This window comes from Protobothrops mucrosquamatus, unplaced genomic scaffold (genome assembly GCF_001527695.2).
Source record: "Protobothrops mucrosquamatus isolate PMUCROS unplaced genomic scaffold, P.Mucros_1.0 scaffold1836, whole genome shotgun sequence".
Lineage (NCBI taxonomy): Eukaryota > Metazoa > Chordata > Lepidosauria > Squamata > Viperidae > Protobothrops > Protobothrops mucrosquamatus.
Window position 1 is genome coordinate 47,991 of NW_015387968.1, and position 26,515 is coordinate 74,505.

Sequence of the window (26,515 nt, forward strand, 5' to 3'; positions counted from 1 at the left end):
GGGACAGAACCATCTTGTATTTAAAAAAAAACCTGAGATCCCTGAGTCATATAGAAATCTGGAAGGCTCGGCAACACAAGAATTGTGGTTAGGTTTTTACAAAAGGCCGTTTTCCATAACTCAGAATACCTATGCCTGTTCCTGTTTTTCTCCGTTCTGTTCTTGACTGTTCAGACATGCCCTCCTTGCTGGGTTTCCAGTTAGGGACACACAGTGGATAACAATCCCAAAGGCAGGTTGGTGCAAATTTGCGTGACAGCGCTTGACGCCAAGTTTCCCCCATGTGTGCGGGAAACACTGCTTGCCATAAACACACTTCTCTGGGGACTGCGCTCGGCGAAAGCAAATTCACGGAAGCAATTTGGCAGCAGATGACATTTGGGACGAGAGACCCATCATTTATATATTTTGTGTATTTTTTATTTGATCAAAAATGACAAGGGGGGAGAGAGAGAGAGAGGGGGAGAGAGAGAGAGAGAGAGAGAGAGAGAGAGAGAGAGAGAGAGAGAGAGAGAGTTGTTTACATCCCAAAGATGCTTTTTCAAGAAGAAACTGGACTTTCATCGTTTTCCTCTGAAGACGATTCACTTCTTATCCAAGAAGCTTCTTCAGCTCTGACTGGATGGCAGGGAATGGAAAGATTTATACTCCTTGCAGACTGCTGGTCATTTGCATTCTTTTAGAGAGTTGTTGAGGCCACTTGGACGTTTACCTATGTTTTGCTTCTCACCCAAGGAGCTTCTTCAGCTCCAACTGGATGTGGGGAATGGAAGGATTTATACTCCTTGCAGACAGCTGGTCATTTGCCTTCTTTTAGAGAGTCGCTGAGGCCACTTGGAGGTTATCTGTGTCCTCAGGGTCACCTGAGTGGTGCAAATGGGTGTGGAGCCTTCTTGGAACTGCTGAAAAGACTGTGTTGTAGACTGGAGATAGAGGATGCCGTATCCCTCCCCCTCTGTTGAGAGAGGGCGGTTCAATTTTGCCCTAGATGGACTCTTTAAACCAGCGGTCCTCTCCGTCTAAAATGGGGACAGTTGTCTACGGTTCTCCATCCCAAGGGACAGCCCAACAGGAACAAGGCAAATTAGACTTTGCGAGGGTGGAAATGGGCAAGTCACAGTTAGCGCAAGGTGGGACAGCAGATTTATCATGTGTGGTTTGTAGGAATGCAGAGATTTCTCAATCTTAGGTGGGAACACACAACCCACTGGATTTGTTTGCAAATGCTTTGTCCAGACAAAAACGCACCTAGCCCTCTATTGTTCCCGAAAAACTCCCTAACGCCTTGGCTCCATTTGTTGGGAAAGGCGTATAGTTTTATTAGAAGTCAAGTGCGTTGCAGTAATGCATAGCCAGAACTGAGAATCGTGTGCCAAAATCCCTAAGTTCAACTTTTCCCTCCCTTTGTTACTTCCCGTTGCTCATCCCTGTATCACCACTCAAGTTCAAGCAGGAATGTTTTCGTAACCGTCAATTCAAGCCACAATGGTATGCAGATGGCATGCTGGGTGACCTTGAAGCAGCCTCTCAAAGAGATACAGCAGTTACTTTCGTTTTCCATTTTGCTTTCCCACTTCCCCCTAGTTCATGGCAGTTTGTCACTAAATAGTAGCAAAATACAAGCAAGCATTAAGGGGGCAGCTGACACAGCAACTCCAGGCTAGCTCTGTGCTTGATCCTTCCTCCCTGCCAGGAAGGGAGCTTCCCAAGGTCTATCCTCTTTCCAAAGCTTCAGAAGGCAAGACAGGAAACAAAGTGTGGAAACGAACCAACTTAGAACTAAGGGGAAATTCCCGACAGTGAGAACAATTAATTTTGGGCACCATATCACAAAAAAGATGTTGAGAGTTTGGAAAAAATTCAGAGAAGAGCAACTAAGATGATCCAAGGCCTGGAGACTAAAACATACAAAGAACGGCTGCAGGACTTGGGTTGGCTAGTCTAAAGAAAAGAAGAAATAGGGGAGACATTCCAGTATTTGAGGGGCTGCCACAAAGAAGAGGGGGGGTCATGTTATTCTCCAAAGCACCAGAGGGCAGGACAAGAAACAACGGTTGGAAACTGATCAAAGAGAGAGGCAACCTGGAATTAAGGAGAAACTTCCTGACAGTGAGGACAATTAAGCAGTGGAATATCTGGAGATTTTTAAAAAGAGGCTAGACAGTCACTTGTCTGTGATGGTATAGGTTCTCCTGCTTCAGGAGGGGGCTGGACTAGAAGACCTCCAAGGTCCCTTCCAGCTCTATTCTATTCTAATTAGTAGAACAACTTGCCTTCAGAAGTTGTGGGTGCTCCAAATTAAATTTATTTAATTAAATTAATAAAAATTGGCCACAAACAAAGCAGAGATCAAAGAAGAGGAAATCAAAAACGATATGCAAAGAAATGTACACAGGAAGGAAAGATTATCTACATTTTTAAATCCCTGACGGCTTTCCACCAAAAACGTCAGTAGACTTGACTAATTCCTGTCTAGGAAGAGCACCCCCGCAGGAAATCTGGAATTCATTAGATAAGATACTTTATTTCAGATCTAAGCCAGCCAAGAAAAAGAGAGATTTGAAGATTCTTAATAAGCTAGGAACCCAAAAGTATTTCTAAGCCTGGCGGAGAAGTTAGGTAAAAGAATAACTGAATAACCAAATAACAGAGTAGAATCATAGGGTTGGAGGGGACCTTGAAGTTCTCCTAGATCAACCCCGAATCCTCAGATCATCGCAGACAAACAGCTGTCCAACCTTTGCTTGAAACCCTCCTGGAATGGAGACCCCACAACTCTAGGAGATAGGTTGGACCATGGTTTCTTAGCTGTCACAGTCGGGAAATTCTTCCTTATTCTGAGTTTGCATCTCTCTCCATATTACTTTCCACTATACTATATATACTATATAGTATAAACTATACTATATTGGTTCTTGTCCTCTTCATGGGAACTATGGAGAATAGAACTGTAGAATCAAAAACCATAGAATCAAAAACCGTAGAACTATAGAACCATAGAATCACAGAACCATAGAACCATAGAATAAAAAACCATAGAACCAGAGAATCATAGAATAAAAAAAACATAGAACTATAGAACTATAGAACCATAGAATCAAAAACCATAAAACTATAGAACCATAAAATCATAGAACCATAGAATCAAGAACTATAGAACTATAGAATCAAAGAACCATAGAACCACAGAATCAAAAACCATAGAACTATAGAACCATAGAATCAGAAACTATAGAACTATAGAACCATAGAATCAGAAACTATAGAACTACAGAACCATAGAACCATAGAATCATAGAACCATAGAACCACAGAATCAAAAACCATAGAACTATAGAACCATAGAATCAAAAACTATAGAACTACAGAACCATAGAATCATAGAACCATAGAACCACAGAATCAAAAACCATAGAACTATAGAACCATAGAACCATTGAATCAAAAAACATAGAACCATAGAATCAAAAATCATAGAACTATAGAACTATAGAATCAAAAAACATAGAACTATAGAACGACAGAACCATAGAATCAAGAACCATAGAACCAAAAAACTATAGAACCATAGAATCAAAAAACTATAGAACCATAGAATCATAGAAGGAACCTTGGAGGTCTTTCAGTCTAGTCTAAACCCCTGCCCAAGGCAAGAGACTTTATACCACCCTGAACAAATGGCTGTCCATTCTCTTCTTGAAAACCTCCAGTGATGGAGCACCCACCACTTTGGGAGGCAAGCCATTCTATTGATTAATGTTCTCCTGGTCAGGAAGTTTCTCTTTCATTCCAGGTTGGATCTCCCCCTGATGAGCTTCCACCCATCACTTCTTGTCCTGCCCTCTGGTGATTTGGAGAATAGGTCAACCCCTTCTTCTCTGCGACAGCCCCTCGGAAGAGTGGAAGACGGCTTCCAATGGTTGATTCAACCCTCTTTGAATGGACCCAAACAGGAGATTCAACCCCTAAAACCTTCTGCCTCCCACCTTCTTCCTCCCAGTCCTTTTAAGTGTTTCGTTACTCAGACACTTGACATAGACACACCCAGAATTCAACCTGGCTCCAAAACTGAGAAGGATAGGAAGGGAACCTCCAGCTGCCGAGCAAACAAACAGGTCTTGAAATGTTGGTGCGTTGTTATTGAAAATTGTGGCAGGAACATTGAGCCCCCTGAGATATGCAGAGCAAAAAAACACCTGTGTGTTTAACAGCTTTCGCGGCACTGAATCTCCGAGCCCACTTGTGAGGCTCAGAGAAACCTTATCCATTCCCTCTCCTCGCAAGCAAACACCACCACTGCCTGAGTCACAAAACACCCTGCCCGGTTGCCACTGTGACACCCACGTGACCGGGTTTCTGGCCAACGCCCCAGAGGAAAGGTTGCACAGATTTTCTTTGCAAGAGGAAGTTAGCTGAAGTCAATCCTTGGCGTGAAGGCGGTGGAGAGGAGAGGAGAGGAAAGAAGAAGGGGACAGACAGCGAAGGAGAAAGGATTGGGAGGAGCCCCTCTACCACCCTAAGACCTGAATTATGGCCTGAGTTATCACCAGTGGTAAGTCAAGATCAGCTTGCCTTAAGTCAAGTTTCAGCACCAAGTAGGGTTCTTCTAAAACTGAGGGTGGGGATTCAATCCTTCTGCTGGCCAGGATTGGATAGGGGTGATTTAACTTAGTTTCCTCTGCAGAGCAGGAGGTGAGATTTGGTGGGCTGTTCCAAGTCTTGTTGTTGTTAGTTGCGAAGTCGTGTCCGACCCATCGCGACCCCATGGACAACGTTCCTCCAGGCCTTCCTGTCCTCTACTATCTTCTGGAGTCCATTGAAGCTCACGCCTGCTGCTTCAGTGACTCCATCCAGCCACCTCATTCTCCGTCGTCCCCTTCTTCTCTTGCCCTCCATCTTTCCCAGCATCAGGCTCTTCTCCAGTGAGTCCTTCCTTCTCATTAGGTGGCCAAAGTCCTTGAGTTTCAACTTCAGGATCTGGCCTTCTAAAGAGCAGTCGGGGTTGATCTCCTGTAGGACTGACCGGTTTGATCACCTTGCAGTCCAGTCTACAGTCTGCAGTCCAGTCCAGGTCTACAGTAGGATTATGCCTTCCCTCCACCCCACCCCATCTCTACTCACGTCTCTCGCACACATATACACAGAAGTATTTAGACCAGCAATTGGCCTCGCTCTGGAGCTTCTCCTGTGTAGTATCATTGGGTTGGAAGTTCTAGGAACTCAGGAATCCATTTCCATTATGGCATGGTGAGCAGTGATTCCAAGCGAGTTATCATATCAACAGTATCCAGAATTGTAGAGGTCTGTGGAGATTCTCAGTCCTCCTCGTCATGGTTGTCCCAAAGGTGCTTTTTCAGAAGGCAACTGGACTTTCCTGTTTTTCTTTGAAGAGGTTTCACTTCTCCTCCAAGAAGCTTCTTCAGTTCTGACTGGATGGTGGGGAACGGAAGGATTTATACTCCTTGCAGACAGCTGGTCGTTTGCCTTCTTTTGGAGAGTCCTTAAGGCCACTTGGAGGTTTATCTGTGTCCTAATGTGTCACGGATAAACCTCCAGGTGACCTCAACGACTCACTAAAAGGAGGCAAATGACCAGCTGTCTGGAAGGAGTATAAATCCTTCCATTCCCCACCATCCAGTCAGAGCTGAAGAAGCTTCTCGGAGGAGAAGCGAGACCTCTTCAAAGAGAAAAAAGGAAGTCCCGTTGCCTCCTGAAAAAGCACTTTTGGGACAAAATTATAGAGAGGAATATTTCTCAGGGTTGAAATGAGGGGTCCTTGGTGCTCTCTCTGAGCTGAGCTGGGTTTTTTTTTCCCCAGACATTTCATTACCAAAATAGGTAACATCATCGGTTGGAGGGGGGGGGAATGTTACGTATGTTGGTAATGAAACATCTACAGGAAAACAACCAAGCTCAGAGAGCACCAAGGATTCCCTCAGCATCCAAATTCAAAGCTGGTTTTAAATCTTTAACCCAGCCCTCTCTCAGGCAGCTGATGACCAGGAAATCCTTTGAAGATTAATTGTCGCCAACTCTAAACACTCTAGCCAAGTCCAAGATACTACTAGGGTTCAAAGATTTCCTGTTCGTGATTCGCAAGATTATTCTCTAGAGTTACCTTTTTTCTCGAGTTTGGCAAATAGAAGAATTCCCAGATTAGATCAAAGCATGTCCTCAACTTACAACGATTTGTTTACTGGCCGTCCGATGTAACAACAGCACTAAAAATAATGACTTAGGACCGTTTTTCACCCTTACGACCGTAGAGGCCTCCCCAGGATCATGCCATCAAAATTCAGACCCTTGGCCACTGACTCAGATTTATGACGGTCGTAGTGTCCCGGGGTCACGTGATGATCCCCTTTTGGGACCTCCCAACAAGCAAAGTCCAAGCCAGATTCACTTGACAACCGTGTTCCTCACAACTGTTTCATTGAACAGCGGTGTCACGAAAGGTTGTGAAATGGGGCAAAGCTCAGCCACAGAAACGTTGGACTCTGTACGTCGAGGGCCTTGTGTTTGTGATCCCCAAAAAATATTTCCATTTCTTTCGACGTGCAGAAACGATCCGTTAGTGAGCTCTCTGCTCCCTCAGCACCCATCCGGCGGTATTTTAGCTGTAGAGTTTACAGATTTCATCATTCTACTGCTAGCAGGTCTGTTGGCTGAATGTTCCGGAAGTGGTAGACCTGACAAAATGTTGACATCTGGGTTTGTTCGGGTTAGATGAATGTGGGCGTTGCTATGTGTTCCTCCTTACTTCCCTCTCTCTCTCTCTCTCTCTCTCTCTCTGGCTTCTAGCCTGCAGATATGTGGCGGCAAAAATCAGGATGTGCTGCTGCTTCTGCTGTGACGATGATAGGGCAAAATCAGAATCTTTAACTCAAGGAAGAGGTAAGGCAAAGTGCCCAATCTCTACTGGGGGGGGGAGAATAAAAGGATATATAATCAGTGCTGAGTCAAATGGGTCCTCCAGTTTCATTAAAAAAAAACCCTTCCTTCATTCCTCCCTCCTCCCTTCCTCTTTTCATCTCATTCCTCCATCCCTCCCTCCTTCTTCCATCCCTCCCTCTTCCTCCCTTCCCATTTTTTCCTCCCTCCCTCCCCATCCCTCCCTCTCCCTCCTTCCCTTTTTTCCCCATCTTATTCCTCCCTTCCTTCCTCCCTCCTTCTCTTCTCATTCCTCCCTCCCTCCCTCTTCTCTTCCCATCTTATTCCTCCCTTCCTTCCTCCCTCCCTCCTTCTCTTCCCATCTCATTCCTCCCTCCCTCCCTCCTTTTCTCTTCTCATTCCTCCCTCCCTCCCTTTCTCTTCCCATTCCTCCCTCCCTCCCTCCCTTTCTTTTCCCATCTCATTCCTCCCTACCTCCTTCCTCTCCCACTCACACCTCAGCTCACAAAGACCTAGACCATTTCAGGCAAATGGCTGTCCAGTCTCTTCTTAAAAACTTCCAGTGATGGAGCACTCACAACTTCTGGAAGCAAGGCGTTCCAATGGTGAATTGTTCTCACTGGCAGGAAATTTTCCCTTAGTTCTAGGTTTTCCAACTCTCCGTATTCTAAATAGACTATTATCCTTCCTAAAATGTTATTTTCCTTTCTTGACCCATGCAGGTTTCCCTGCAGGCGGATGACAAAAATCTCGGATGCCGGAGACACCCCCCCAATGCGGCAGTTCCATCATGGAGCAACCTAAGGGGACATGAGGCAGATAAAGGACCACGTTCACGGATCCTCTGGAACGGTGGCTGGTCCTCCTTTACCGATTTGGCAAGATGCAAAATTCTTTCATCCATCTACCTGGCCGTATCCAGACAACTCATGAAAACAGGTTTATAAACTCCCCTCGGAGCGGAGGTGAACGTGTTTGATTATCCCGTGTCTGGGAGACCAGTAGAGTCAACCTTTGAAATGACCAAGCGTTTGAAATTATATCAAAAAGGAAATATAATTTGTTGAATAAAATGTAGTTGATTTGACTCGGTTTGTCTTTCTTTGGCCAGAGACGGTGGCGGCTACGTGAAAGAGGGAGTGTGGGGGGGCACCAAAGGATTGATAAAATGGTTTGCCCCTCTTGGACAGACCACGCCCAAGTTGCCGGAAATGAAATTCCATCTGCAACCTGGACCATATTTGGGGCTGAGATGATTAGCTGGGTCAGTCTCTTGCAGTAAAGACACTAGGCAGCCCAGATGTGTCCTTCCTTCCTTCCTTCCTCCCTCCCTTTTTCTTATCTATTCTCTTTCCCCTTCCTTCCACCATTCCTGTCTTCCTTCCTCCCTCCCTCCTTCTCATCTATTCTTTCCCCTTCCACCTTCCTTCCACCATTCCTTCCTTCCTCCCTTCCTTTCCTTCCCTCATTCCTCTCCTTTCCTTCATATCCCTTCCTTTCTTCCTTCTCATTCCTTCCTTCCCTCATTCCTGTCTCCTTCTTTCCTTCATATCCCTTCCTTTCTTCCTTCTCATTCCTGTCTTCCTTCCTTTCCTTCTCTCATTCGTGTCTCCTTCCTTCCTTCCTTCCTCCATATCTTCCTTCTTTCCTTCTCTCATTCCTCTCCCTTTCTCTTTTCTTTCTTTTTTCCTTTCCTTTCTTTCTTGTCCTTGACTAGAAAGCTAAGTGAGTTGTTAAGTGAGTTTTGTCCCATTTTATGACTTTTCTTGCCACCGTCATTAAGCCAATCACTGCAGTTCTTAAGTGAATCACATGGTCAATAAATGAATCTGGTTTCCCTCCCTGACATTGCTTGTCGGAAGCCGGCTCGGAAGTTATCCACGGTGGTCACGTGACCCCGGAGCAGTACAACAGTCATAAATACAAGCCAGTTGCCAAGTGTCAGGATTTTGATCATGTGACCGCGGAGATGCTGCCGCAGTCAGTGCCGTCGTAATTTTGAAGGGTCACCAAATGAATGCTTGTAAATTGAGGACGACTAGTAGTAGTACTTTGTTTTACCCCTCCCCCTGGCTCTGCCATTCCTTCTACTACAAGTGGTTAAAGGGGGGTGGGGGGGGAGAATTGGGAAATTGTCTTATATAGAAAGAAGAGTTATCCAAGGTAAATCCCCCAGAACTTGCATGTGACTCCGGGACACAATGAGACAGCATGACTTAGCACATTTAGAGTGGGGCCAGTGGGAATGTGGTTTAGGAATAACCCTTTCCCAGAATATGATTCATTGGTTTTATGAATCGCTCCACGTATCTCCGAGGTAAGCTGATCTCAGAGGTTTCTGCTTTGGCGCAGGCGCCGAAGATCTAAACATCTCTGGAGTTCAGTTCATAACATTGTGGCTTGAGTTTCCAGAATCCAGCTAGAAAAGATGTTTCATTTGCAGGGGAATCACCCCCTCCTTTCTTTCTTTTTCTTTCTTTCTTTCTTTCTTTCTTTCTTTCTTTTTCTTTCTTTCTTTCCTTCCTTCCTTCTACTCATTCCCTCCTTTCTTCCTTCTCTTATCTTCTACTTCTTTCTTTTTCTTTCCTTCCTTCCTTCTTCTCATTCCCTCCTTCCTTCCTTCTACAGTACTTTGTCTTTCTTCCTTCCTTCCTTCCTTCCTTCTCTTTCCTTCTACTTGTCTTTCTTTCCTTCCTTCCTTCCTTCTTTCATTCTACTTTATCCTTTCTTTCTTTCTCTCTCTCCTTCTTCCTTCTTTCCTTCTACTGTCCTTCTTTCTTTCTTTGTACTTCTTTCTTTTTCTTTCTTTCTTTCTCCTTTCTTCCTTCCTTCTCTTTCCTTCTGTTTTGTCCTCATTTTTTCTTTTTCTTTCTTTCTTTTTCTTTCCCTCTCTCTCTTCTCTCTCTCTCTCTCTCTCTCTCTCTCTTTTCTTTTCTTTCTTTCATTGATATGGCTGCCACCTCATCCTCACAACTCTGGGCAGCCACCAATGCATGAAGGTCCAATCCAGAGACCAGCAAAACAGTATATCACGTGGCGAAACCCTTCTTATCAGTCAGAGACAGATCCTGACCCAACTATAATATAATCTCTCCTTAGAAGAAGGTGCCAACATTCCCAAGAATATTTTTTTAGACCTAGTTCTTTTGTGTGCAGAACTATGAGCCAGGGATGGTGGCAGCTACGTAACAGAGGGAGTGTGGAAGGCACAGCGTCCTTCGTTCCCTCAGACTTCTGATTCTTCAGTCTTTGATGATTGAGACCCTTGGCTGCTAACACCTCTGTTGGAATCCACAGCATTCTTTTCCCAGCATTGTAGTCTTTACAAACTGGCAGAGACAAGGCTTGTGGGCGAGAGTTGTGTGCTGCCCCATATGGACTTCTGGAAGCTGGCCACTGACAAAAAGCCTGACATAATAGCTGCTGAAAACCGTCAAGAGCTGCTGGGCCATTGTCTGAAACGAGGCAAGAAGTCAACATTAATGGAGGAAATCTACTCCGGTCTAGCAAAAAACCCTGGATGCTCATGCCAACACCCACAAATTAAAGAAACATCCATTCTTCGGCACAACCCCAAATCCAAGTTAAGTGCTTGCATCAAATCCTTTTATAGAGTTATAATCCTGGAATTATAGAAAAAAGTAAACAACGCGCCCTCCTCAAGTTTTCTCCTACTACCAACAGCTCAGAGAACTTCCAGAGTTGAAGGCCTCCAGCTGAAGAACTGCCATTAGTTCAACAATTTGACCTCACCCCTAATCCTTCTCTTCATTAAACTAGACATATCCAATTCCTGCAACCGCCTCCAGTCCCCTAATCCTCTTTGTTGCTCTTTTCTGCGCTCTTTCCAAGAGTCTCAACATCATTTTTATATCTTGGTGACCAAATTCCGTAAGTCAGGTCAAGCATTATTTATTCCAATGTCCTTTTGGTTCCAGCTAACTGCTTGCCTGCTTGAAATTAACAACAACAACAATAATAATAATAATAAAAGTTGGAAGGGACCTTGGAGGTCATCGAGTCCAACCCCCTGCTCAGGCAGGAAACCCTACACCATTTCAGACAAATGGCTGTCCAGTCTCTTCTTCAAGACTTCCAGTGTTGGAGCATTCACAGCTTCTGGAGGCAGGTTGTTCCACTGGTTAACTGTTCTAACTGTCAGGAAGTTTCTCCTTAGTTCTAGGTTGCTTCTCTCCTTGATTAGTTTCCATCCGTTGCTTCTCGTCCTGCCTTCAGGCACTTTGGAGAATAGCTTGACTCCCTCTTCTTTGGGGCAGCCCCTGAGATATTGGAACTGCTTTTTTCTTATTTTTATTGCATTAGTTTTATTATTTATATAGCTTAGGTTTTATATATATCTTTTGGCTGAGTGTTGTGCATCAGTCATGCTCCCTTTGGGATAAGGGAGGGTTTGAAGTAATATAAAACAAAAGACATTTTCATTCCAGCTGAGTCATGCAGCTCAGGGGTTTTTTTCAAACCAATTGCTCACACAAAATTCTGGGCAACAGGTCAACATGCTTTCACTGAAAGCTACCCCTTCCACGGTGACTCTCAATGCATCAGTTTGAGTTTGAGCATTGCAGGTTAACGCTATAACGGAAATAAAGTATTTCCTCCAGGCACGCCATCGCAATAAATACAGGTTCGTCCTCAACTTACAACGGTTCGGTTAGGGACCGTTACAACATTACAGTGGCATTGAAAAGAAGTGACGTAGGACACTTTCACACTTACAACCGCAGCACATCAAAGTTCAGACGCTTGGCAACTGTTTCCTATTCATGACCGTTGCCGTGTCCCGGGGTCATGAGGAAGAACCAATAAAGGAGAATCTTTGTAGCTCAGGGTTGAAATGAGGGGTCTTTGGTGCTCTCTGAGCTGGGTGGTTTTCTTGTAGATGTTTCATGACCCATCTAAGTAGCAGAATGGAGGAGGAGGAGGAGGAGGAGGAGGAAGACGACGACGACGACGACGACGACGATTGTGGGTTCCTTGGTGCTCTCTGAGCTGGGTGGTTTTCTTGCAGATGTTTCATGACCCCAACAAGTGAACATCATCAGTACTACCCAAACTAGGTAACATCATCGCTAGCACTAGGACTTCCAGGGAAGAAATGGTGAACTGAAGACAGGTCTACTAAAAGTAGGATGAAGAGCTGGGAAGAATGAAGAGCTGGAGAGTATATTGGCTCTTTGTAATTCCTCTCCAAACAAGGAAAGGACTTGGGATTGCCCACAACGGCTCCAGACAATCACTTCTTGTGAGGAGATTGCAAGAAGCTTAGAGATCTGGGAGATGAAGTAATAGCCATCTTGTTCAAACCATGGCTGATGGCACTTGGTTCAGAGACTTCTTTTTCTAACCTAGCACTGATGATGTTGCCTACTTTGTTAATGAAACGTCTGCAAGAAAACAACTCAGCTCAGAGGCCACCAAGGACCTCACAGTCCTCCTTCTCCTCCTTCTCCCTGCAAAACCCACTCCCTTCTAGCACCGATGATGTTATCTAGTTGGGTCATGAAACGTCTGCAAGGAAACAACCAGGCTCAGAGAGCACCAAGGACCCCACAGTCCTCCTCCTCCTGTAGAGGATCCAAGACTGAGGAAGACACAGATCTCCTCTAGGGGTGAGAAGGAAGTTTTATTCTAGTGTGGAAGGCTGCTTCTTGTCCAACCATTTTGCTGGTCTTCCAAGCAAAAGACGAAGGGAAGAGAGAGAGAAAAAACGAAAGACATCCTTACCTCCGGAGCTCTGTCTGAGACAAGATGGAGGAATTCTCGGTGCGCCACCGAGTTCTGATTGCCCTCCTTTGTCTCTGGCAACAGCGAAGTGTCTTCCAAAGAGTCGTTGGGTTGGTCTTCCCAACTTGGCGAGAGAGTTGTCTCCACCATGATGCTGACGTGCTCCAGGTTGCGCTTCAGAGCAGACTGGTAAAAATGACAGTGACCCAGAGAAGACAATATGAGAGGTAGCAAGTCCAAAGCCTTGGCTCAGCAGAACCCTTGAGTGTCTCTTTCCAGATTTTCTTTCTCTTGGGTGTGTGGGTGGGTGGGTGTGGGTGTAGCTTTGAGTCAGGGTTGATTCCTGGTGACAGCCTGGGACGAATCCTTGCACTTTTCTTAGCAAGTTTGTCAGAAGTGTTTTGCTATGAACTTCTTCTTAGGATTGAGAAGAAGGCACTTGCCCAAGGTCACCTAGAAGATTTTGTGACTAGGACTGGATTAGAACTGAACATTTTCTAGCTGTGTGCCTTTGACCACTACACCACGTTTAGTCTACCTAGTCAGTCTCAAAGGTGTGACAAAGATATGGAGACTTCGGGATCAGAGGCAGTGTGGTGTTGGGACTGAAGCATGAGAAGAGGACTTCAAATGTTCTTCTTTTCATGTTTTGAACTTTCTTGAAGTTTCAGGATACATATTATAGGAAGGAGAATGTTAGGCTTTTCATCCGTGGCAAGAGCACTTAGACTTATATATTCTATATATATATTTACATTCTCCTTCCTTTTACCAACCTCGGAAGGATGGGAGGCCGAGTCAATCTTGAGCCGCTCAGGATCGAACTCCTGGCAGTGGGCAACCTGCAATACTGCATTCTAACCACTGCGCCACCACAGCTCCTAACGCAACATCCGATCAGTTACACCAATAGCAATAGCACTTGGGCTTATATACCGCTTCACAGCCCTCTCTAAGCGGTTTACAGAGTCAGCATATTGCCCCCCAACAATCTGAGTCCTCCTTTTACCGACCTCGGAAGGATGGAAGGCAGGGTTAACCTTGAGCCGGTCAGGATCGAACTCCTGACAGTGGGCAGAGTCAGCCTGCAATACTGCATTCTAACCACTGCGCCGCCACGGCTCTTCAGCCAGGCATCCCACTGTTATTGATTTATCTGACCGATTTATATAGCACCCAGCTTACAAATCAGTGGCCATGAGTAGTGCACAACACAATTAACTGGGCAGTGATGCCTTTCAAGGGTCCTCTTTTTTTCGACTCTGCACTTTAGGGACTTGAAGGGAAGGAGCAGTTGAATAACTTACCTCCTGACTTCTTTTCAGCGTGAGCAGAGAGTCCGTCAAAGACTGAAGGCAGGGTCCAACGTCGAAATGAACAAACCACAACTGAAGGAGAGGAGAAAGGAGGGAGGTAAAGAAGAAACAAGAAAATTTGCTACCTCTGCCATGATTGGAACCTTTCTACATTTACTTGCATTTATCAGATGAAATGCTACACCCTTTGTGTACAGAAGTCACACAGGGAGCCAGAACTTTACATCTGCACACAACCCTCCAAAGCCTGATGTCTTATCTTCAGAAGCTGGAAAGCTTGTGGCGAAATTATAATGTTTCATGGGACAGATGTAGAGAAATGACTTGTCTCCAGATGTTGTGGGTGCTTCAACGCTGGGCGTTTTCAGGAAGAGACTGGGCAGTCATTTGCCTGAAATGGTATAGTTTCCTGCTTGAGTAGGGGGATTGGACTAGAAGACCTCCAAGGTCCCTTCCAGCTCTGCTATTCTGTTATTCTGTTAATCTCATTTTAATGTATGCTGATTAGTGTACATTTAAAGTGACAATAATTATTCTATTCTATTCTATTCTATTCTATTCTATTCTATTCTATTCTATTCTATTCTATTCTATATTCTGTTCCATTCCATCTTCTCTTCTCTTCTCTTCTCTTCTCTTCTCTTCTCTTCTCTTCTCTTCCCGTCCAGTCCAGTCCAGTCCAGTCCAGTCCAGTCCAGTCTATTTCTATTCCATATTCTAGTCCAGTGGTTCTCAACCTGTGGGCCGGGACCCCATTTGGGGTCGATCGACCATTTCACAGGGGTCGCCAAGCAAGGCTGTCCGCCATTTTTTTTGTCCGCCATTTTTTCCCCCTTTTCCGGCGGGTGCCTTACTTCCCTTGGGCTGGGCCAGCTGGTGGTCGGCCTGCTCCGTCTCTGCCGCTTGCCAGCTATGCCTCGGCCGGCGCAGGGGGCGGAACCACACATGCGCGGCACTCCCGGGCAGGGAAAGTCCTCGACTTACGACCGGTTGGGTAGTCCTCAACTTACGACCAGTTTAGTACTCGACTTATGACCGGTTTAGTCCTCGACTTACGACCAATTGGGGTCGCGGCATTAAAAAGGTTGAGAACCACTGTTCTAGTCTATTCCTATTCTATTCTATTCTATTCTATATTCTGTTCCATTCCATCTTCTCTTCTCTTCCATTCCATTCTATTTCTATTCCATATTCTATTCCATATTCTATTCTATTCTATTCTATTCTATTCTATTCTCTCCCCTTCAGAAAAACATACCTGTGGGACAGCACAATTCTTGTCCGAAATATTTGTCATCCCTACCAGGAAATCAAATTTCATGAAGGCTTCGTTGGCAGCCATTAGCCTCATATCTGTATTCACATTCATCTGGCGAAAGGGAAGGAAAAAAAAGAAGACAAGAAGAATTGAACTGTGGCTACAAAAAAAATCAGGATTTTAAGAGATGGAAGGCGCTTGAAGGACATCCATCTTGGGGAATGAACAGGGCTGCAACCTGCTGACCGGATGGCCATTCAGTTTCTACCTCAAAACAAAACCCTTCATTTCCAAATTGCGACTTTGGAAATCATATACCCAGGTAGTCCTTGAATTACGTCCAGAACTGAGCCCCAAAATTTATGTTGCTAAGTGAATTTTGCCCCATTTTACCACTGTTGTTACGCGAACCACGGCCGTTAAGTTGTGAAATGATCCTGCCTCCCCCCTGGACTTTTTGCTTGTCCGAAGGTTGCAGAAAGGGGATCACACGATCCCGGGACACTGCAACCGTCATAACTAGGAGTCAGTTGCCCGGGGTTTTGATCACGTGATCAGGGGAATTCTGCAATGGTCGTAAGTGTGTGAAAAATGGTCGTTAAGTCGCTTTTTTTCCAGTATTGCTGTAACTTTGAAGGGTCCCTAAATTAACTCTTGTGAGCTGAGAGGCAACCGATATTTCAACCTTGATCAAACTGGTCAAAGTCTCCCAAATTTATGCTGGTCTTTGGCCATCGTAAAGATCTGGTCTCATCTGAAGTCTACACCCCTGACAAGCCAACCTCTTAGCCAAGAGAGAAAATAAATAATGGATTTGGGAGGGGTGACAGTGCAATTATTGAGTCAGCTCCACAGGCTCCTGCAAAAGTTGCTATTTAATGTTTCATTAGGCAGAAGGGAAAACTGTCAAAAGCACGGGGGGAGCCGTCCAACGACCTCAGGTTTTAATTACCTTTAATTTGAAATCGGTTTCAATGACAGCCCGGCTGAACCAAGAGTACATTTGTAGGCAAGGAAGAAAGCCTGCTGAAATTTGGGGAGGAGGATCCGGGCTCCCATAAAAACCAGGATTCGGAAGTCAAATGCGTTTTGTGACCTCTCCAGACGGGCCAATCCTGTCTTAGCCGTTTGGATAAATGTCCCCGCTTTTGACCCGCATTTGTGGGAGCCGTAAACAAGCAAGCAAGAAACAAACACCCTAACAAAAGAACAAAAGCAATCTCTGAGCTTGGTTGATTTCTTGCAGATGTTTCATGATCCAACTAGGTAACGTCATCAGTGCTGGAAGAGAATGGGGTTTTCAGGGAGGAGGAGGAGGAGGAGGAGGGCTGCTTGGGGTCCTTGGGGTCCTTTGAGCTTGATTGATATCTTGCAGACGTTTCATGACCCAACTAGGTATCGTCATCACTGCTGGAAGAGAATGGGGTTTTCAGGGAGGAGGAGGAGGAGGAGGAGGAGGAGGAAAGCTACTGTGGGGTCCTTGGTGCTCTCTGAGCTGGGTTGTTTTCTTGCCCACATTTCATGACCCAACTAGGTAGCATCATCAGTGCTAGAAGGGGAGGAGGAGGAGGAGGAGGAGGAGGACAAGGAGGAGGAGGAGGAGGAGGAGGAGGATTAATGTAGGCTCCTTAGGCTCTCTGAGCTTGGTTCTTTTCTTGAAGACATTTTATTACCCAATGGGGGAACATCATCGTTGCTACAGTCCACTGAACACTGATGAAGTTACCTAGCTCTACAAAGAAACGTCTGCAAGGAAACCACCAAGGCCAAGGACCCCATAGTCCAAGAAATAGCGATTTCAACCCCAGGCAAATTATTTTTCCATGCCTTTACGAGTTGTTCCAGCCGAGGAGCTAAAGAGAATTACAGTCACAAGATAGGCAGAAGAAATTAAAAGCCCAAAGCAAAACATGATTCATGCATGACTGATGCATGATCAATGGGTAATCAGAACAAAATGCTCATATCATCTTCCAAGATAAAAGGAAGTCTCTCCTCAGGCATTTCACACACGGGACCCCTGCCAAACCTCTTAGTCAGTGGATAAAAGTTGATCCTTTTCAGCTGTTGCTCGTCTAATCCCTCCAACAGAGGGGAGCCGTCCAGAATAGCAAAAATAGCCACAGAGGATAGTTAAAGAAGAAAGAGAAGGAACAAAAAAACCCACATTCACAAGAAATATTAATCCATCGCGGAAATGGTGACTGGTTACAATCCAGTCCTGTCTTACCTTTCCTTGATAGTGACGTATTATGACTTGGATGACCACAGCGATCACCAAGGCGACGAGAGTAACCAAAACAATGACTTTCCAAGACTGTCCGACTGAAAAAATTTGCAGGACAGAATAAAGGTTGATCCAGAGAGTCACGTAGACAACCTGAAAGGGGAGAGAGTTAAGTCAGCAGCAGAGGGGATAAAAAAATGCCAAATCAGGTCTAAATATTTTGGCTGACTGAGCAGCCAATGACAATAATAGTTATTTGCTTATTAATTGATCAAATTAAGGTACTGCCCATCTTCACGCTCAGAAATGGAGCCCAACATGGCTACTGCGGACATTAAGAGCGATTAAGAGCAATATTTATTCTTAAAAAGGTTAAAAGAACCTTTTATACTGCATTTTACTCAATGTCTGTAAGCCACCTAAAGTCACTTTTGGCGAGGTGAATGGCACACAAGTTCCATAAAGATAGATAGATAGATAGATAGATAGATAGATAGATAGATAGATAGATAGATAGATAGATAGATAGATAATAGATAGACAGATAGATAATAGATAAATAAATAGAGATTAGATAGATAGATAGATAGATAGATAGATAGATAGATAGATAGATAGATAGATAGATAGATAGATAGATAGATAGATAGATAGATAAGCTAGCTAGTTAGCTAGATAATTAGAGAATAGAGAATAGATATTATTATTATTATTATTATTAATTTAATTTATATACCGCCCTTCTCCCGCAGGACTCAGGGCGGTGCACAGCGTATTAAAAACAGTACAAATACAAAGCATAAAAAATACAAACCCCTGTAAAACCAGATTAAAAAACCGAATATTAGAAGCTGTGTCTCTATTTAAAATTATTTTTAAAATCACCCTAAATAAANGTCAGCGATGGAGTCAGCTGACTATGCCGAGGCGCCGGCAACCACAGCCACTCGGTCTTGGAAGGGTTGAGCCTGAGTCTGTTCCTCCCCATCCAGACCCGTACGGCCTCCAGGCAACGGGTCATCACGTCAAGGGCATCGTTGGGGTGGCCTGGGGTGGAAATGTACAGCTGCGTGTCATCAGCGTACTGATGGAAATAGATAATTAGAGATAGATAGAGAGAGATAGATAATGAGAGAGAGAGAGAGAGAGAGAGAGAGAGAGAGAGAGAGAGAGAGAGAGAGAGAGAGAGAGAGAGAGAGAGAGAGAGAGAGAGAGAGAGAGAGAGAGAGAGAGAGAGAGAGAGAGAGAGAGAGAGAGAGAGAGAGAGAGAGACAGAGACAGAGACAGAGACAGAGACAGAGAGAGACAGAGACAGAGACAGAGAGATTCAATAGATTTAGCCCACATGACCTATGGGGTTCTTACAGCAGCAATGGCCATCCTCAACCCTCTGGAGTTATACGATAGATACGTTCTCATTTTTGGCTCCAGCACAGCTCGTTGAATCAAAGTTTCCCACTGGTCTTCTGTCACCTGTTTGAATAACCATAACATCAGGCACGTGTCTGGAACCAGAGAAGCAGATTTGGACTACAAGAGGAAATGTACTTGGAATAAGAGCTGATTAATAACAGAACAAAAAGTCTCAGGTGTGCTTCCTTTCCTACCTTCCCTGGAGTCATTTAAACATATCAATCTGTCACGGTAAGACAGGGGTGAGGAACTACGACCCCTTTATGACTTGTGGATTTCAACTTCAACTCCCAGAATGGCTAGCTGGCTGGCTGAGGAATTCTGGGAGTTGAAGTCCACAAGTCATAAAAGGACCATAGATCCCCACCCCTGCTGTAGGAGAAGAAGAGGCAGAACCTGGGGTAGGAGTCAAGAGAGGAATCAGCCTGGAATCGTTACGTTGTCATAAATGGTCTAAGTCCAACTCTTCTTGAACTCTGTTGACTCTTATCTTGTGCCAATTTAATGCTGACTGTTAGTTGAGTATATTCTTGTCTACAGGCATGAGCAATAAATCAGCTTAACTGGAATTTCAAGGGTGGTCCTAATTCCTCATGCCTCACTTACATTCAGAGAGGTGACCATCAAGATCCTTTTCTTTGACCTAATCCGATGGCTCCAATTTAAACTAGATTTAATTCCGTGAGAGAATTCTATAGAATTATAGTCTATTAAAAAAAAAATGAGCCGAGCTAGGTGGCAGCATCTAACCAAATTTGCCTGATCGAAAAAAAGCTAAACAGGCTTAAAACTGGTTAGTACTTGAACAGCAAATTATAGGATAGTCACTTGGGCTGGGAAAAGACTCAAAAAAATCTACATTTTCATTGTAGAAACTGTGTGGGATCCTTAGCAGTTCCAGCTTAACTTGAAGTAGATTTTACCTTTATACCTAGGTGTGCTATTTAGATACATATTTTCTCATATTGCACAAAAACACATGTATGTACATGCACGCAGGGGATAAAAATGTGGTGTTGCGTCTAATGGGAATCTATTAAAAGCACTGATTTTTGAATCGCAGGTTTCAACAAGACCGGAAGCCTCACCTCTATTCCCAAAGTTTTCAGCTGGTCTTCCCAAGAATTCATGACGAAAGGGGCAGAACCACGGGACTTGTGAGCTGTCATCACCACAAGCACCTGTCCATTTAGAAAGTCTGCAGTGCAACAGTTGGGAAAATTAATTGTTCAGCGTTGGCATGTTAAACCACAGTCAGTCAATTGCACAATTCACAGTATGTGAATCACGGTTTACAAATATCTGTGGAGATTCTCAGTCTTCCAGGTCATGGTGTTGTTGTTTTTTTTCCAAAAGGCAACTGGACTTTTTTCTTGAAAACATTTCGCTTCTTCAGTTCTGAACTGATAAGTGAATCATCATCATCATCATCATCATCATCATCATCATCATCATCTTCTTCTTCTTCTTCTTCTTCTTCTTCTTCTTCTTCTTCTTCTTCTTCTTCTTCTTCTTCTTCCTTCTTCTTCTCCTCCTCCTCCTCTTCTTTCTCCTCCTCCTCCTCCTCCTCTTCCTCCTCCTCCAACTCCTCCTCCTCCTCCTTCTTCCTCAAGGAAAAAACAGTCCAGTTGCCTTATGAAAAAGCACCTTTGAGACAACCATGACCTGGATGACTGAGAATCTCCATTGACACTCCTAAAGAGTCTTCAAAATCATGCTATGCTCCTTTCTCAAAAAATCTGAGGAGATCAGGGGATATGGATGTTATGCCACAAGTTCTTGAATAAAGACCCATTGTTTCTTGTCCCACCAGAACGTCCCAAATCCATCAGTGGTGACAGAAAATCCACTCAATCAGTCTGAGTCATCTACGGTTGACCCAAAGGTGCTTTTTCAAGAGGCAACTGGACTTCCTTGTTTTTTCCTTGAAGATGTTTCGCTTCTCATCCAAGAAGCTTCTACAGTTCTGACTGAATGGTGGGGAATGGAAGGATTCAGTCAGAACTGAAGAAGCTTCTTGGATAAGAAGCAAAACATCTTCAAGGAAAAACAAAGAAAATCCAGTTACCTCTTGAAAAAAGCACCTTCGGGAGATGGTTTGCAAAGCGTGACACCTGGGTTCACACAACACCCTAAGGCCCAAACCCAAGCACGTCACATTTGCGCTTGGCGCAATAGGTTGATCAAGATAATTCTGGCTTATCGAGTAAGCTGGGGCTTAGCGCGATGGGCAACCCGGCCAACGCAACTGTTTCCCGTGTGCCAAATAGAAGCTTAATTTGAAACGTCTTCACAGCACTGGCATTCTAAATTACCTATTTCTATGTCTCATGTGACCGTCAATTTCCATTAACATTAAGATTTCCAGATGCATTTTCAGCACGACACATTTGGAAAAAAAAAAAAGACTTAATGGATAAAATTTGGAAGACAGAACAGCCACGCATTCAGCTTCGCGTGGTTCATTAAGTTATGCATTTTGGGAAATATCACTAACGGTGCACAGAAGAAAGTGTGCATTGCGCACATCCGTAAATCTCCAGGAAATGTTTGTGAAGAATATTTCCAACTGCATTGGGGAAAAGGATGAGCAGATCAAAGATGCATTTGCTAATATACGTTTAAGAGGAGTACAACCAAAGCACACAAAAGGATGATTTTCATCAAAGGCATTACAAGTTTCTGTACATAAAAGCTGCTATCCATTCATAGAGAAGATTAAATTAAATAAGTCAAAGAAAAGCCCCAAACAAGTCAAAATTATTTGGGCTACCACCACGTTTTCTGCTACTGCTGACCAATGTTGTCAAATCACTGATTTTACCATTTCTCCTGAAATCAGCGTGCTCCTTTCCTTTACTCCAACAATAAGTGATGCTAAATGGTCCTCCTTCTCCTCCTCCTCCTTCTTCTTCACCGTCTTTGGTTTGGTTTCCACCACAAACCATGTTGAATCGGTGTTCCACTGTGCAAATCACCCAACAAGAACTTCAGCTATCAATGTCTGGTCTTTTCTCCTCTCCGTTTTCTGGGCAAGGAAAAAAAAACACTTCATCAGCTCATTTCCTCCACGTAGGGTCCAAGAGAAGATAAGACTATTGCAGGTAAAGATCAAAAGGTCAGCAGATGACCCTCCGAAGTCCAGCAAGCTTCATCCCTGACTTCTTCTGGCGTGCTCCAGTTCTTTCTTTCACTCCTGACACTATTGAGCCATTCTCTGAAGCAATAGCTACCTTCTCACCCATCAGCTGGGTGGGGCTACACACCTCCGAGCTGCACAAAACAGGTCCTACAAACCAGCTCTGGAAAATTTCAAATTTCTTTCCCCATAGAACTGTGGGTTTGTTTGGGGGTTGTTGTTTTTTGTCTTCTGCTTTGAGAAGTTGGGTTCTAGCAGTTCTCCCCAGCTCTGCCAACTTGTATTCGCTTTTTCTATTGAAACATACATGCACAAAAGGCTTAGTTGTTAGAATGAAAAGATGAAGAACCTAGAAAGGATTGGCTTTCCTGGATTGGCCGCGGCTGCTTTTGCGTCTCAGGAAAAATCCACGAGCACGTCCCCAAACTCCACAAAGACAGAATAGAGATTGCTCTCGTCCACGGTTCCACCCCTGCAGGTAGTGTCACCGGGAATGATCAAGGTAAAAGACCTCTTTCCAGTGGTCACCAAGGCTCCAGGTTGACATGTCCAACGAATGTGGACAAAATATGGATTCCCAGAATAATAAGGGGATTTCTTTTAAGGAAAAAAAAATGGAAGCAGCATCCATCAAATGGGAGTTAACTGCATTGGTCATATTGTTTTGCTTCAACCCCTCCTTAGAATTCAGCTGTTGCAAAACTCTGGAATCACTTACAATCAGGAACGGAGGAAGTTGTTTGCTTCACATGACTCAGATTTTAAGATTACTCAGTCAGATTGCACAGGAAGAAGGAGAAGGATTGGGCCATCCTTTCCCCATAATATGCATTCATATCAGGCTGTCAAAACAAGGCTCAAATCATTGTTATTCAACCGATTTTACAAATTCCCAGGGTCTGTGCTTGTGGAACAACCCATACACCTAGTCACGCTCCTGGTTGTGTGTGTGTGTGTTTTTTTTAAATTTTACTTCACAAAGTCAAAAAGAAGGCTTGTAAAGCACGCAGAGGAACTGAATCCCGAAATCCATCATAGAAAAGCAGACATCTGTGAAACTGAACAAAATTAATAACTTAAAAAGAGTGGGGTATGAAGAAGAAAAAGGACTTACAAGCCTAGTTGTGGATCTCAAGGGGCTCCTTTGTAAATCTCCACTGCCTTTTTTAGCAGCACAAAAAGCTGTAGCTTAGCATGACTTCTTTCCCTAAAAAAATGCAGTCTCTCCTTCTCGCACAGAGGGAGGATATATTAGGGGGAAGTGAACATGCGAGCTTCAACATCATTCGTTAAAAGCACTTCTGAACTGCAGATTGAATGTTTTTCCTTCTCGTTCTGCCTCTTTTTGTCTTTTTTTTTTTTTTTTGCTGTTCTGGCAATTGCAAAAGAATGCAGTCATGTGCCTGCTTGGTATGCTTCCCCCCCCCCTGCATTTCCTGCAACAGAGTATTGAAAACAGGCCGCAAATAAGTTTAGACTCTCACAGCTGGAAGGCAAGACTCCCGACACATCTGGCTACAGGCTGGCGGCGAGGACGTTCAGCCTAGCTGCTCTGCCCTTCGTCTCCTCCAAAACTGCTTGTAAACATCGCAGCAAGGCGTAATCAATAATCCATGCGGAGCACATTCCATGTCCAACCAGATGATCATCATCAAACCTTTCTCCTGAGAAGTCCTTCAGTCCTTTATAGTCCTCCGTTATTGCAGTGTTTAATGTAGCGGAGAGGAGAGACGTCTTAACTTGTACTTCATTTGAAGCTATATTTAAATGAAATGAAATCAGCCTGGCGTCCAGCTCCCACTTACTTTCTCTCCTCCACCAAGGGTAGCCCATAAAACATTGGATTATCGTGTGGTGAACACAGCTAAGAACCAGTGGTTCTCAACCTGTGGGTCAGGACCCCATTTGGGGTCGATCGACCATTTCACGGGGGTCGCCAAGCAAGGCTGTCCGCCATTTTTTTTGCCCATTTTTTCCCCTTTTCCGGCGGGTGCCTTACCTCCCTTGGGCTGGGCCAGCTGGTGGTCAGCCTGCTCCGTCTCTGCCGCTTGCCAGCTACGCCTCGGCCAGCGCAGGGGGCGGAACCACGCATGCGCGGCGCTCCCGGGCAGGGAAAGTCCTCGACTTACGACCGGTTGGGTAGTCCTCGACTTATGACCGGTTTAGTCCTCGACTTACGACCGGTTGGGGTCGCGGCATTAAAAAGGTTGAGAACCACTGGCTAATACCCCTAGTCCATTAGGACAATGTGCTTTTCGTACTAAAATGACCGCCACAAACTGGCCCGTGGCAAGAAAAAAATAATAAGATTAAAATTAGGGGCAATTGCCAAGAAAGTTTGAAAGGAGCAGCGGCATAAGCACCGATCGTTTCCTTGAAGTCCACTCAATATCCACAAACACTGTAGAAACGGGTAGGATTCTGGACAATTTGATGATTAGGAGGTTTGATGGAGGCTGTGTCTAAGAAGGTGGCTTTTTTTCCCTCCCATTTCCCCCCAGACATCTTGAATTCATGGGGAACAGTACATTGAAACAGCATCACGCAGAAAAAAAACAGGAGAGTGCAATTTTTATATACCCGCGAGTGAATACAGCTTAATAAGTATAATTGCGTTCCTTGTTTTTCGTACGATGCTATTCTTGTTACGTTTCCTTCACATGTTGCTCAGTTGGAAAGAAAAAGGTGCATTTCCTTGTGATTAAAATGTAAGAGGAAGTGACGAAGGGGCAGAAACATTTATTTGAAAAAAAAATGTAATCAACTCCACAGGTTCTGAAATGTAGCTGTTAATATTAATCCAGATCTTGCTCTCCACTCCGTTGTTGGGGCAAGCGAACCCAGTTTAAAATCCATGAAAGTATTTTCTCCATTTGGCAGCTCAGTCCAAAGGGTAAGATTTAGGAAGCACCTTGTTATCTTTCTTTATTTTATTTTTTTTGAAAAGCATCCTATTCCTGTCTTCCTTAAAACACTGTGTTGAACCACAAGACTGCCAGATTTCGTAAGCTGTTGGCCAAGGATGTTTTTATGCAGCTAGTTAGTTTTGCAAAGAGCGAAGTTCAGCTAAATATATTTCTTAAAAGCACCACCATTAATATCAAGAAGTACAAAGAGTATGAAGCGTGGAGCATTTATACCGTTTTCACTTGTTCTGTTCCAGAAAAAAAACAAAAACACATTCTTGAGCTGGTTTTCACTGGAAGGCTTATGAGGTCTTGCTTAATCTTTGAATTCATTCATAAATGAACCGTGACAGGCAGAATGTTGCAAAACTTCAAATTCGTGACTCACTTTCAGAAGTCCAAGTAGCAGCTGCTTATTATCTTGTGCGCATTCACTCACTCTCAAAACACAACTTCCTTCATTACCACCATCCCCGCCAGCAGGAGTGAGCCTCTGTGTTCTGGCAAAGGGAGAATCTGTCAGCAGGAGTGCTGATTTAACGCCAGCTTATCGCATACTTAGGAAGCACAGGGCTTGGCAGGACTCAGCGCCAACACCACTGCAATCAACAACTAAAAAGCCACCCACATAAATATCACACACAGAATAGCCCCGAAGCGCACATTCTGCTAGAGAGAAGTTCCCTGACAATGGGATCCAGCAAGAGTCCAAAAGCTTGGAAGATGAAACCTCTGAACTCAGTGACTGACCCAGATTGGATCCTGCAACATTGTCCTGGGACACGTAGATTCACCTTCATTCGAGATAGATGATAGATAGATGATAGATAGATGATAGATAGATAGATAGATAGATAGATAGATAGATAGATAGATAGATAGATAGATAGATAGATAGATAGATAGATAGATGCAAATGAGAGAGATTAGATGAGATAGACAGATTAGATAAATAGATATATAGAGGACAGGTAATTAAATGATAAAAAGATAGATAGATAGATAGATAGATAGATAGATAGATAGATAGATAGATAGACAGACAGACAGACAGACAGACAGACAGACAGACGGACAGTTACAGAGTGGTGGATGGATACAGTGGTGGACATATGGATGGTTGATGGATGGATGGATGGATGGACGGACGGACGGACAGACGGTTACAGTAGTGGACATATGGATGGCTGATAGATAGATATGGACAGACAGATGGACGGATGGTTAGAGTGGTGGACATATGCATGGCTGATTGATTGATGCAAATGAGAGATTAGATGAGATAGACAGATTAGATAAATATAGAGGGCAGGTAATTAAATGAGATATTTATTTATTTATTTAATCCCATTTATACCCCGCCCTTCTCCCGAGGGACTCAGGGCGGCTTACAGGTAAATAAAAACAGTACAATACAATAGATATCTCTAAAAGCCAAATTAAAATATATATTAAATGACCTGTATTAAGTTTAATATTATAAAATCCCTTTAAAATCCCTATAAAATCCCCCCCTAGGCCAATCCCGCTTGATGAAAAAGCCATGTCTTGAGGGCACGGCGGAAGGAGGGGAGATCCGGAATAATCCGGATCTCTGGGGGGAGTTCGTTCCACAGGGTG

The 26,515-nt window shown here is 44.1% G+C and overlaps 1 protein-coding gene and 1 long non-coding RNA gene across 2 annotated transcripts; one reads left to right on the plus strand and one right to left on the minus strand.

Annotated features, from left to right (window-relative positions):
- The first annotated feature begins 4,375 nt into the window (after window positions 1–4,375).
- On the plus strand, window positions 4,376–7,978 carry LOC107294123. The gene is made up of 3 exons (XR_001549041.1): window positions 4,376–4,552; window positions 6,802–6,894; window positions 7,614–7,978. It is a non-coding gene; the product is annotated as an uncharacterized LOC107294123 (long non-coding RNA).
- Window positions 7,979–9,857: 1,879 nt separating this feature from the next.
- Window positions 9,858–21,741, minus strand: TMEM268 (transmembrane protein 268). The gene is made up of 8 exons (XM_015823329.1): window positions 21,675–21,741; window positions 19,939–20,048; window positions 18,803–18,910; window positions 17,441–17,590; window positions 15,211–15,321; window positions 13,944–14,024; window positions 12,637–12,822; window positions 9,858–10,346 (listed from the first exon to the last, which is right to left on the minus strand). The coding sequence occupies exons 2-8, from the start codon at window positions 20,017–20,019 to the stop codon at window positions 10,164–10,166; spliced, it is 900 nt and encodes a 299-aa protein (XP_015678815.1). The 5' UTR covers window positions 20,020–20,048; window positions 21,675–21,741; the 3' UTR covers window positions 9,858–10,163.
- Between the last annotated feature and the right edge of the window lie 4,774 nt (window positions 21,742–26,515).

Bases quoted from the DNA above. Each gene is read 5' to 3' on its own strand.
- TMEM268 (XM_015823329.1), bottom strand. From the start codon at position 20,019: ATGACAGCTCACAAGTCCCGTGGTTCTGCCCCTTTCGTCATGAATTCT. The intron at 17,591-18,802 runs GTAAGAACCCCA...CTCCCCTTTCAG, and splicing joins TGAGGATGGCCATTGCTGCT to GTTGTCTACGTGACTCTCTG. The intron at 14,025-15,210 runs GTATGTTTTTCT...CCTCTCCTTCAG, and splicing joins AGAATTGTGCTGTCCCACAG to TTGTGGTTTGTTCATTTCGA.